The sequence below is a fragment of the Emys orbicularis genome, chromosome 3 (genome assembly GCF_028017835.1).
Source record: "Emys orbicularis isolate rEmyOrb1 chromosome 3, rEmyOrb1.hap1, whole genome shotgun sequence".
Classification (NCBI taxonomy): Eukaryota; Metazoa; Chordata; order Testudines; family Emydidae; genus Emys; species Emys orbicularis.
Window position 1 is genome coordinate 200,063,794 of NC_088685.1, and position 13,357 is coordinate 200,077,150.

Here is a 13,357-nt window from a genome sequence, read left to right on the forward strand (position 1 = left end):
AAAAGCTGTCTGATAATTACCAGTAATATCTATTTTTCAATGAATCTCAGCTTTTAATGTGTTTTTTGGAAACAACATTCTCAATGCTGGTTTTACTTCCTTCCCCCCCATAAGTATCAAAAATCAAGACTAGACAGAGTGAATTGTGGATATTTACCAACTAGCAACAAGTCTCACGTCAATGTTATTTTTAACTGCAACAAATATAGGTCATTCTTCATAACCTACTGCCAGTGGTTGTTATAAATATCTACTTGCTTTATTTAAACAAACATTGGTCAGTTAAGATGAAAGATTCATTTGCAATAACTACTTGGCACTGGATTCACGAACTTGCAAATTTTAATAGAAGCGCTTCTGAGGTACACAAAAGCGCTTACAACAAGCATTTACAACTCGGTTTGTTGGGGTATTTTATTGTATCGAATTAGAATTATTACAAGCATTTTTTAAAATGTTATTTTTCAATAGATTAAGATTTAGACTCCAGACCCAACTGCTCTAAAATTTCTTAGCCAAAGCCTCAAACCCAATTAAATGGAATCGATAAGCTCTTGCTCTCTATTACGTAGACACATCATGGTACCAAAATTTAACTATAAAAAGAAGAGTATTTCTAAATAAAGTTGACCCCCAGTGTCCCCTAGCAGTGAAGCTATACAACACCAAAAAACTATAAGGCTAAGAATTTAAATTTGTCAGAATACTGGAGGTTTCTGATATTTGTTGGTTTGTGGCAATAACTGCTTAGACAGCCATTCTGAAGAAACGCACCACGAAAAGCCCCACTGAGTGTGTCATTTTGTTTAGGAATTCTGTCAGACAGCTGCAGATAAACTGCCTTTTAACACAGTTTAAGTGGACAGTGCATTTGGAGTCCAATTATGTTGGAACTGTGTGGAAAGCCATTTTGGTTGGTTAAAACTGTGGTTTTAATCAGAATTCCTAATTGTGGTAAAAAATGCCAATGGAGATGGAGGCCAAAGATGCAAAGGTAAACACCACAATAGCGTGAGGGTAAAAGCTGCTGCTGACAGGTTTTCTTATGCTAAGAAAGGCACACCACCCCCAGTGAGCTAGAGACAAAAGCCAGCAGCACTACAGCAATAAACCCAGAAGAAAAAAGCCTACCAGAATTGCCTTCCTGAGAAGGAACAATGCAGTAGACAGGCTGCTCTTGCTCTGTTTTGTTTGCAGGGAAGTGGTCAAATTTAGCCATATTAACAAACATTTAACAAAAGCTACCCCAAGAAGCCAGAACAAAACCTGACCTTTGGGTCAAAGGGCACAGACAGGCCTTTCCATGTCATGTAGCTGAATGAGTTCAAAGACTGGCAATGAAGGAATAAAAGCTTTAGACATGTGACAGGAACAAGGTCGGGAGTTTATCGAACAGTCACACCAAGCTTCTCCAGCACACGCACTCCCTTTTCTTGGTATTCTTGTCGGGTCATCCAGAAGTTGTCTTTGTCTTTCATGATGTCGGCTAGAACTGCACCACCCAGAAACACCATGTGCTTTCGACGAGGTGGATCTTCAATACGGATCTTAAATTTCTAAGAAGGAAAAAGGACACGGTATTGTTTGGATTCCTGGGACCAAAAAAATCACCGTAACAGTGAAACTGAAATTGTGTTTAGTGGGAAGAAAGTGAATGAAATGCTAGGAGAGGGCATGCTGCACGTGAGCTTTCTGCTTGTGCAATCTAAAATACAATCAATAAAATAGCTACTTTGCATTGGAAATCAGAAACAATTAACTTGCTCTCCAAAACTGCATCTTGAGTGTACCTATAGAGAAGTCCAGGGGTTAGAATCACATTCTAAATTATTTGTTCAGCTTTGATAGCTAAGATTATCAGGGAAGTTACCAGTTCATCAATTCACAAAATATTGTACAGTTTATAAGACCAGAGTTATACTAAGTCTCAGGTGGGTGGGGGAATGGAAAGGATTCCACACCTGGGTTTCTACTTTAACTATTCCATGTTCCCTTACAGAGTAGATGATTGAATCCTACACACTGCACTATTTTGCATTTTAAATGTGATTATTAAATATATAAGCCACCAAACTTGGAATATTTAAAAACGATAAAAGAATGTTAAGTGTTTTCGTGACTAATTAGTATAGTTTAAGTATTCTGGCTACCTATATGATGAGCTCAGTCCAATTATGATCCAGAAAACATTCTTTAAGTAAGTCCTCTTTGGGGATTTAGAGAGCAAATGTTTTATTAAAATGTATTTTGTTAAAAGGCATTTTGAAAAAAATCTGGATGCAATTCAAGACTGAAGGGGAAAAACAAACCCCTTCATTCCAAAAAGCATTTCCTCTCTAAAGAGAGACCTTCCTTCTACAAGGCAGACAGCAATACAATGCAATCTTAGTTCTGCAATTCTCGTGAGTGGTACGTCTGCCCACTACAATTACCAATGAATTAAAGGGAAGGAAAAGACTGAGCCACACAGAGTAATTGTGGAATGCGGTATTAAAAATAAAAAATTCAAGGAGAAAGAGGCAGGTAAGCCATCCAAGCTCTAAGAGCTGAAATTCAAAACTGACACGGAGTAGGCACTGCCACTGTTTAGAAAAGGCAACTAATTTTCTTGCTAATAGTAGCTGATTTCCTAAGGTGCCAAGTTAGGTCTGAGAGCAGGACTGCTCACCAAAGTTTAACAGCATATATTTACATTGAAACTCTGCTTAACCTTTTGAAGTAACCTAGTACTGTGGCCTTGTTTCAAGTGTATTTAAACATTTCACCAGGATGGCTATACAAAGTCTGTATTGGTCATTCTGAAACACTGATGTTTCAGTTAGAGAGGATGGGATGTTAATACTTCACATATTGCTTTTTCCATCCTATTGCTGACCATCTCGCTCCCTCTAGTGGTAGTTCAGGATATCTGATCTATCTACAAATGAAGCAACTAATCAATCACTACTTACAGAGAGTTTTTCCACATCTCCTTTCAGAACCCGTTCCAGGTATAGCTGTTTAAGTTCACGTTCCAGTCGTGAAGGCAGCCCAGGGTACATAGTGGAACCTCCAGACAGTACAATGTGCTTATAGAATTCAGACCTAATAGAGGCGGGGGAAAAAAACATTTTTTCTAGCGGCAACAGTTTCTCCTCTGTACAACGAATACAGAAACCCCAATATACAGGTAAGCAGGTAAGTGAAAATCCAAGAAATGCAGACAGCTGTCACTGAACAGACACAATGCCTTTACAATGAACTCTGAAATAGATACATATTCTCTTGCTCAATGTAAACTCTCCATGCAATATGCTTTGGAGAGCAGAGATTTTAGGAGTGGAAGAATGCTGCATGTCCTAAATGTATGTTTGTTATTGTTGAGTTATAAGCACTACAAACTCCGTTTCAAAAAGAGATTACATTAACTTGTGAATACTAACCTGACAAGGAAACACCTCACTCACACTTATCATTACACCTGTATTTAGAAAATGTCTTTCGCCTATTGCTATGAAAGGTCCATTTTTGTGGATGAATTGATTTTTCCTTGTTCACACTTGTGCCCTGATAGAAGTTTTAGAGAAGAAGATCCATAGCATTCTAGGATGTCCTGCTCTTACCTGGTGTCAATGTCAGCAGCCTGGATTGTATTAAACAGCAGTTCAGCAACACCAACCCCCTCTACATTGATTAAGTGAGGCTGAAACAGAGCTTCTGGTGCCTCAAATCGCTCTCCACCAACTTTGATAATCCTGCCGTCAGGGAGCTATAGAATAGAAAGCACAAATTAAAGCTTATTCTGATATTACTTAGATACGAATACTTAGTAGACCAAAAAAGCAGGATCTTTCACTATGAAACAGTACATAATAGAAAAAAAAATATTTTTCCAAAAAACTTACTATAGTTTCAAGCCATTACAAAAAACATTGTTTAGTATTGTTGAAAGAAAGTTCCAAGTCTTGCAGTCATTTTATAACTTAATCTGCAGCTATTTACAAAGGCAAGGAATCTGTTACCTGAAATGGTGTTAACTTATACTGGAAGAGTCTCTTCATCATATGAGTTTTCAACTTCAAAACTGATGTACATCTCTCATATACACTCACCGTATAGGACTCAACTAGTACTGTGGTCTCTAAGGCCAGTTTCTGCTCCTGTTCAATGTTGTATCCCACATAGCATAACTTTTCCTTGATCATACGAACAGTTTCAAAGTCAGCAGAATGGTTGAAGGCATATCCTCGCAGCAAGAGCAGCTATGGGAAAAGAATGTTGGGTTAGCAATAAATTTGAAGAGTGGCTCAGTTCTCACTGTCCGTGATTAAGTGTACATGCATGCACATTTAATTGATTTCTCCCCTTCTTTTGTATTTCTCAGAAGAAACGGAGACTTCTCTAAAGACAAATTGAATAAAAAATGTGACCAGAATCAAGTTTAAGAAAATAAGGGGAGGGGTCAAATTGCATTTATTTCTATCAGCGTGAATATGACAGTATAACTCTGAAAAGTGGAAGATACGTTCTGCACTACAGTTTTCACTATGATCTTTACAAAGGAAAAAGTGAAAGAAAGATCTAACAAATTGTTCTTTTTCTTGGGATTTCATTTCAAAATTTGGAGCTTCATTGTGATTTCTCAATCCAGCTGATTTCTTTTAGGTCTTTATAGGTTGTAGCAACAATACAATTGATTTTAATTTGACCACTTTATTGACTGAACAGAGTCACTCTTACTGTAGAAAACACATACATTCCTCATTGTCATATGAATATTGGGAAAGATTTTCCCACATACTTGAAAATCTTTAAAAGAATTACTCTAGCTCTGAAAAAACGAGGAGTCCTTGTGGCAACTTAGAGATAACAAATTTGTTTGGGCATATGTTTTTTTTGCTGATACAGACTAACATAGCTATCACTCTGAAATCTAGCTCTGAAGATTCACATGCACAGAATGTATTCTTCATCAATTTGAGTGGCTAAATCCCAGGCTACGTTAGTTTTTGATATGCCAGTCAAAGATGTCGTGAAATTGATTAACAGTTTTACCAAACATAGTATGTGAAATCCTTTCAGGTATGCAGTCACTGTAGCCATTAACTGAAACTCACTATGGGAACCTCTCCAAATGGATTTCCCCCGCATCAGGTGGGACCAAATTCAGAAATAATGTATTACGGAGTGTAAGTTACTTACCAACTTAGACTCCTGTGCAGGTATATACTTATACCTTCTGGTTCATCGGTACGCAAGTCACACTTACTCACAGCTCCCTTTTGAAGTCTGACTCTTAGGCCTGGTCTACACTTGGGGAGGAGGGGGAGAAAATCGATCTAAGTTACGCAACTTCAGCTCCGTTACTTAGATCTACTTACCGCGGTGTCTTCACTACGGTGAGTCGACTGCTGACGCTCCCCCTTCGACTCTGCCTGCGCCTCTCCCTGAGCTGGAGTACAGGAGTCGACTGGAGAGCGCTCGGGGATCGATTTATCGCGTCTAGACTAGACGCAATAGATCGATTGCTGCCCGCCGATCCAGCCCGTAGTGAAGACACCCTTACAGTATAACTCAGTCTAGTGTGAATGTTTTTAGAGGGAGATGAGGCAGAATTTGGGGCAGCACATCTCAAGCCCAGCATTTTGGAAATGGAAGCAATGACCAGGAGGGCCTTGTCTAAAGGGGTCCTCCAAATCTTTGGTTTCTGATTGGCATTGGTTAGGCAGGGAAGGATCAGAGGACAGGAAGCACCACCCACTGTCCACACTGCAAAGCAAGCCCCAAGAATGCAAAATATTAGAACTGCTGAGGCCCCCCCCATCCACTCTTTCCAGAACACCACTGGGCAAGGCTCTGCAGCACAGAAATCCTGGGTTTTAAAGGGAAATTCCTATGCATGCTGCAAGCAGCTGAATTTAAATTTTAAAAAAGGGGGATTTAACAAATGAAATATGAACGTTTATGCAGGAATACAGTAGCCCTGGTGGTGTGTTTTGATATTAAATTCAACTCATTCCCACATTTGCCATTTTTAATATACACCGGATAATCAAAGGAGCTTGTGTTTAGGGGTGGGCTGGTGGCTGGGGCTTTTGGAATATGGGAGGCAGTTTGTAATTGTGAAATAATCACTTCAGCTGGGAAGTCTCAGCCTAAATAATGAGCAGTGCAATAGACAGACAATTTAAATATTACTGCTCTTAGGTTTCACAGGTATCACGGCACTGAGATAAATGGGCCAGTTCACACACCGCAGAGCAGCTGTTTAAGGCTGTTTGGAGAGACTAGTACCATCAGTGCACTGACGTACACTGTTTCTAGTTGGAAGGTTCTTCTTGCAACCCATAAGGACTAGAAATGTATTTTTTTAAATGGATTCTGAAGCACCATTCTGCAGTAAGGAATGGATCCCACAGCAAATTCCATACCACGTACAGGACCCTGCTTTAAGGCATCCTGGGGAAAAGCATACAAGAACAATTTCCCCCCCAGACTGAGAGGAAAGAGGACAGATTTCTCCACTACTAGCAAGCTTTCCACTTTCTAGGCTTCAACTGATTTGAACTTGGATAGAGGCCACATAGCAGCCTATCACTAGGATAGGGACTGTAGCACCAAGAAATTTTTTTTCAGCTTACCTTGATGAGGTATCTGGTAATATCCCTCCCAGCAATGTCTAGTCGTCTGGTAAGATGAGGAAGAGAGAAACCTTCATAGACTGGGCAAATGTGAGTTACACCATCTCCAGAGTCCACAACAACACCAGTCAATAAGCCTAAGTAAGAACAGTAATATTACATCTAAAAGCAGATACAGAGAATGATATATCACAGTACATTAGGGTCCTCCTAACTGGACCAACCGGGTGGCCAGACTACTGCCCTGATGAAGTAACTGTCCTAATTAAGAGAGACCTTTCCCCTTCTGAGGAAAGTCTGATCACATTTTAAAATAAAATATTGTAGTAAAATTAAGTGCTCCACTTCATTTCAACTATTTGTTTTAAACTTTACTTGGAAAATTCTGTATGAACAGAGATGAACTCCTCCACCCTAATCTTTTAAAAAAAATGCTACTAACCCTTCTTAACTGACTGCAGCCCCATCATATGGAATTTTTTCTCATATCCTGACATCCCAATAAATCATGTTCCAATTAAATAGAGAATATTTAAACTGGTTAAATGCTGGTTGGGGCATAAACTCCTGTTTTCTGTATTAATGTGCAAACAGATTAGCCTCATTTTCAAAGATGCTGAACACCTGGAGATCTCATTCATGCCACACGTAATTTACTTTATTTGAATAACTAAGCAGAATTGTGTAATTTTGGGTTGGTTGGTGCTGGAGTGCATGACTTGAGGCTTCTGTAATTTCATATTTTGTAGGACGTAAACAAAAGCCACTTAAAATTACAGCAGAGCCGACAAACTGGCCATTCTAAGTTTGTTTTTCCCAGGACAGTCTGAGATTAATTTGGGTTTTGAAAGGGGTTTGCCAAACCCTTAGGAAGTCTAATTCCAGTGAGAAGTTGGGTTTTTTTTGGTTTAGTCAAGTTATGAGAAACACATTATTGTGGTAATTTATAACATCCAGAAAGTGAAACAGCCTTGAATTGGTCACGTAAGCAAAATGCAGAAAGCAACTAGTTAGAGTTAATGATGAAAAGTAAGGCTCGGTCTATACTTAAAACCTATATCAACATAGCTAAGTAGGTCAGGGATGTGAAAAAACCTACACCCTGACTGACATATTATGCCGACAAACTCTCCAGCGTAGACACTGCTAACTCAACAGAGGAGTGCTTCTGTCAACACAGCTAATGTCATTTGGGGAGATGGTGTTCCTACCTGGCAGAAAAACTCTGTCGGTGTAGACTGCAACTACAGTAGGGGGCTATGCTAGGTCTACGCTACAGAGCTTAAGTAGAATCTTTAGCTTTAACTTTCGTTTCTGATGTGTTACCACAAGCAAATAAATACATTTAAATATAAGATTTTTAATCTGACAATACCCCTTTAATGAGGTTTTAAACGGGATTCTGGGTTTTGGAATTTATGACTAGAGGTTGAATTTCATAATTCACTTTAAATAGTGAGTTTTCAAACTATTAATTCTTCATCAGGAATGAGGCTGAAGATATTATACTGATTTGGTTACTTATGGACACATACAATTGTCATAACAGAGCCTCATGTATATTAGTGAATTGGAGTATCTGCCAACCAGTTTATAAATGGAACATTCCTGCAGAGTAATATAAGGCAGAACAAGGTTATCACCACAGCAAAGAAAGAACTAGTCAATCACAGGAGACTAACTGTAAAAAGACTGTTGTGGAATGTTTAATTTTGATGGATAAGGATCATCCTTTAAAAAATACAATAGATTACTCCTGGAGGAATTCTGTGCCACTGTGTGCACGCAGAATTCATGTCCCCTGATTATTTCTTTGCTTCCCTTCAGAAAAAATGACACTCTGATGGGGAAGCAAAGGGAAGCTGCAACAGCGGTCAGGTGCTCCTTCCCAGCAGTGCAGGCTCATCATTTCCGGTGCCCAGAGCAGCTGGCAGAAAGGTAAATCACTGGGAGGGAGGGAGGGACGCCCATGCATGTAGTTGGGGGGAGGGGGGAGAAGTGGAGCAGACATTACCCCCTCAGAGGCAAGGCATGGGGGAGCATGCAGGGTCATGTGCCATTCACACCCTCCCCCCCATTTCTGTGAGTGCCGAGCTGCCCAGGGCTTGTTCTGCTTGGACTGCCAGGGGGAGGGGAGTCTCAGTCATTCCCATGCTGTGCCTCCCCGCCCCTGGCATGTTTCCGGCTCGCTCAGCCCCTCTCCCCACAAGCGAGGCCTGGGTGGGGAGTGAAGCAGGTGGGATGGAGCAGCTTCTCTCCTGCCAGGTGCGGGAGGGTGGCTGCTCCGTCTCGCTGACTCTGAAGTCGGACGCTGCCAGTCATCTTCCCTTTCTATGTGTGCTGGACGCTATGCATGGTCACCATCCCGTTTTCCGTACAACGGTAAATGCCCATGGTAGGGCAGGGCAAGGGGGAGACAGGGTGGAGAAGGAAGGGTGATGGGATAGGGCGGGGGAAGAGAAGGGGATAGGGGAATGGGGTAGGGGTATGTGGGAGTGAGGTGAACGAGATAGGAGGAGGAGGAGGAGGAGGAGGAGGAGGAGGAGACGACAGTAGGGGATGGGGCAGGGGCAGAGGGAAATGGCTGCACCTGGACCCCCACCCCACCAAGCCCCACTCCCCCAGCACTTAGACCCACCCCCAGCTGAACCCCTCCGACACCCAGACACCCCCTCTCCCCCCGCGGAGCCCCATTCCCCCACACCCAGACCCACATGCTGAGTCCCAACCACCTGGACCCTCCTGCAGCCTTGCACCCCCATGAGTCCCTGTGCATCCAGATCCACCTGGACCCTTCACTGAGCCGCCCACGCCCAGAATGCCCCACAGAGAACCCTCTCACCCCACACTAAGCCCCTCCACACTTGGAGCCTGCTGGGCTGAGCCTGCCCAGCCACCCCTGGTGCACCTGGCGCAGAGGGGCAGGGCCCGGGGGTGTTTCTGGGGCAGGCTCAGCCCTTGCACTGTGTCAGGGTTGGGTGCAGCCTCACCGCCAAGTCCATGTCCTGGGGGGGAGGGGGAGAAGAGGTAGCAGGGTGATAACCCAACTCTGTGCAGCCAGAGGCCTGTGCTCCCCACTGCCATGCTGGAGCCTCCACATTTATTTACTGACAAATAAAATTTGCAGAATTTTAAAATATCGTTGCGCAGAATGTTTAATTTTTTGGCGCAGAATTCCCTCAGGCATAAATAGATATGCAAAATACCAGGTAAAAGCAGTAGCTAGTTTCTGGGGACATAGTTTTAACAGTAGCTACATACATACTGTGGTCAATAACATTTATTCATTTTGAATTTGAAGGCAAACATCCAGTTTGATTGGGTATTACAAAGATCTCTAAAGCAATGACTGAAGTTGCATATCATGTGCACTACAATTCCTAGGAACACATGACATATTAAAGATATACGAGTATTTTCACTTCTGCTAATAGTGTTCATGGGTATGTGTCACCCAGAATTAACCCTTTGGAAACTGGATACATTAAATACTTAGAAGTCTCACACATCCTGTCCTAAGCATTCATTTTGCTGACAATCTATACATCAAAGCGTTCTAAAGGTTAAAATTATTTTTTGCTATTTACACAGGAATTGTCTCAAAAATCACATGCCATGAAATGCAGGCACATATAGAATTATAGGGTAAATTTCCAAACTCTTTGACACCAGTGAGCATTGCAAATGCTCAGCACCACTGAGAAAGAAATCAGGCCATGACATAGGAGTGTGACTTTAGGCAGTGTCAATAGAGACTCTCAGGCAGCCCTTGAAGTTGAGAGTGGGAAGGAAGTCTGCAGCCCATCCTGCCCTCTGGAGTCCTGTCCAAAAGCCTGAAGTTAGGACAGCAGTTTGGGATGCAGGCCCTTGATCGGGAATAGAGAGGTTTATCACCTACCCTGCAGTGGGAATGATGACACTTCCCTCATGCCTAGAAGGAATATAAATTACCAAAAGAAAAATCCCTCCCAGTGAGAATATGTGCGCACCAAATTTCAGCCTGGAAAGAATTTTTATTGTCCAGCTATGAACCCAATAAAAGAGGGGATTTAAGAGAAGTTTGGGCAATATCTTAACTCAAGTGTCATAAATGTGTCAGCTGAATTTTAGTGTCATCTTCTATAAGTTCTGAATTGTTGCAGATGGTTTGTTTTTCCCTTTTCTAAGACCCCCCCCCCCCCCCCACCGCTGGTACTGAATAAAATTGTTTCAACGGTTTTTCAGCTAGCACTTCAGTTTGTAAATATAACCATGTTCAATTGTTAATATCTTGCGCTTAACATGTAGTGTGGCAGAGCAAATTTATACCATTCTTGACATAAAAGTGGTGATAACAGATGTTATTGCAAAAAGGCTGTGCACATTCTACCATTTAAATGTAATTTCACCATGCTACTAATAAAAGGTGTAAGGAGTCATGTTATCATACACATATGCTTGGAATTAACTCTCTTTCAAGTCCTAGGGTGAAATCCAAGCCCCACTGCAGTCAATAGCAAACACTCATTGGTTTCAACAGGGCCAGGATTTCACCTCCAGTCTCTTAACGCTCAAACTCAAATTATGATTTATTCCAACTTGTCAGAGAAATCTACTTCCTTCTCTTGCCCAAGAAATAAAGCACAGTCATCTTAATGCTTTCATAACTTTTAGGCATCGACTTAAGGCAATGTAATTTTGCTTCCATAAAATGAAATCAAAGTTTAAAGGACTTGTTGGAACCTTTTCTTGAAAACTGAAAACATGCTAAAGACTTTCTGAAAATGACATTTTAAATGTCTGAGATACAAGAACAATCTCGTTCTATATTACCAGGTTTTAGCATTTACAAAGAAGAATCCACAGTGTTATTTTTATGGGGAAAGGAGGAATAAGCTACGGACCATGAGAAGTACTACTCATGCCGATGCTCATCAACCCAAAACTCTTGATGAAGATCCAGTCAGCTGGCTCAGTTATGCTACTGGTGAATTGGGACCAAGATCTTTTCTTTATTAATAGCTGGGGCTGTCAATTAATTTTTTGAGTTAATCGCGTGAGTTAACTGCAATTAATCGGCAGCCCTATTAATACCATATTAAGCCTTCAGCAAAGTAATGCATTTAGATATTAAATGTGCTAAGTTATAACCTTTACCTACCTTGGGCATACAAAGTAAGAACAGCTTGAATGGCTACATATACTCCAGAAAACTGGTATGTCTCAAACATTACCTGGGGGGGGGGGGAAAACAACAAAAATTAGTGTCCAAATAAGGAGGAAATTCTTTAAAGATTTATAGCAGCTTAAAAGAAAAAGTTTACATCTACTATGATTATTAGGTGATCGAAATAATACATCTTTGCTACCTTTATTGGACAAATATTTAGCAGCATTATGTTGCATGTTGGGGCAACAACTACATGCTTTGATTCTTTGTACCCATCAGTAGCTTCTTGTAATAATTGGATTTTACACAACCATTCCGTTTTTTTATACACTTCAGAAAGTGATTTATTTCACTCCAATAAGCAACACTTAAATTCTTACAAAGCAGTTGCCCATTCATGCAAATGAGAGGAACTATCAGTACGCAGAGTTGCTGTAGCCACATCAGTCCCAGGACATTAGAGAGAAAAGGTGGGTGAGGTAATATCTTTTATTGGACCAATTTCTGTTGGGGAAACACAATTTTTCGAGCTAAAACAGAGCTCTTCTTCAGGTCTGGGAAACGTACTCAATTGTCACAGCTAAATACAAAGTGGAAGAGATTATTTAGCATAAGTAGTTAACATATTTCAAAGGACCAGTCAAGGTGAGATGGCCTGTTAACACACCTCCAGTAAGAGGGGGAAAAGAAAGGGGAGAGAGGCGGCTGGGCAGGGCATTGTTAGTGCGTTACAGATTGTAATAAGCCAGAAATCCAGTGTCTCTATTCAGTCCATGATTTTTAGTGACTAACAAAGTTACCCCTAAGCTCCCAGGCTCGTCTTTTGACAGTGTTGTGCAGGTTTCCTTTGACGAGGAGGACTGATGGGTCAGACAGAGTGATCGCTTTGTGAAAAGTGCTTCATTCACAGGTGACGGTATTTTTGTCTTTTATCATTTTCCTGTGTGAGATCATTCAAAAGCATAATGATTGTCTGGTTTCACCCACATAGTTGCTATTGTGGCATTTAGTGCACTGGATGAGGTATACCACATGTAGTGATAGGCATGTGTAGGTCCCACAGATCTTGAAAAAACGGTTACTAATCTTTCCATAACTGTTGTTCGAGATGTGTTGCTCATGTCCATTCTACAACAGGTGCGCGCGCACCACATGCACTGTTGCTGGAGATTTTCCCCTTCAGTGGTATCCGTCAGGCCGGCTCTAGCGCCTTCTGGTGTCGTGTGCTTATGCTCTGGCATAAGGGCGCTGCCGGCCCCGCACCATCTCAGTTCTTTCTTGCCAGCCAACTCCAACAGTGGGGCAGGAGTGTGTGTTGTGGAATGGACATGAGCAACACATCTTGAAGAACAACAGTTATGGAAAGGTTAGTAAACGTTTTTTCTTCTTCAAGTGCTTGCTTGTGTCCATTCCACGTCAGATGACTCACAAGCAGTATCCAAGGAGGTGAGCTCAGAATTCATGGACATGCGGACTACAACACAGCTCTCCCGAACCTGGCATTGTCTTGAGCCTGTTGAGTGATGGCATAATGGGATGAGAAGCTATGCACTGATGACCAGGTTGCAGCAGATGGATTGGATTGGAT

The 13,357-nt window shown here is 41.5% G+C and overlaps 1 protein-coding gene across 1 annotated transcript in view; it reads right to left on the minus strand.

Moving 5' to 3' along the window:
• Positions 1–258: 258 nt before the first annotated feature.
• Positions 259–13,357, minus strand: part of ACTR2 (actin related protein 2) — a 44,793-nt gene continuing 31,694 nt past the window's right edge. Inside the window, exons 4-9 of the mRNA XM_065401701.1 lie at positions 11,761–11,833; positions 6,621–6,757; positions 4,092–4,241; positions 3,603–3,748; positions 2,952–3,084; positions 259–1,556 (exon numbers count right to left, since the gene is read on the minus strand). Of these exons, the coding sequence (XP_065257773.1) occupies positions 1,386–1,556; positions 2,952–3,084; positions 3,603–3,748; positions 4,092–4,241; positions 6,621–6,757; positions 11,761–11,833 (810 nt within the window). The 3' untranslated portion in view covers positions 259–1,385. The remainder of the gene's footprint in view (positions 1,557–2,951; positions 3,085–3,602; positions 3,749–4,091; positions 4,242–6,620; positions 6,758–11,760; positions 11,834–13,357) is intronic.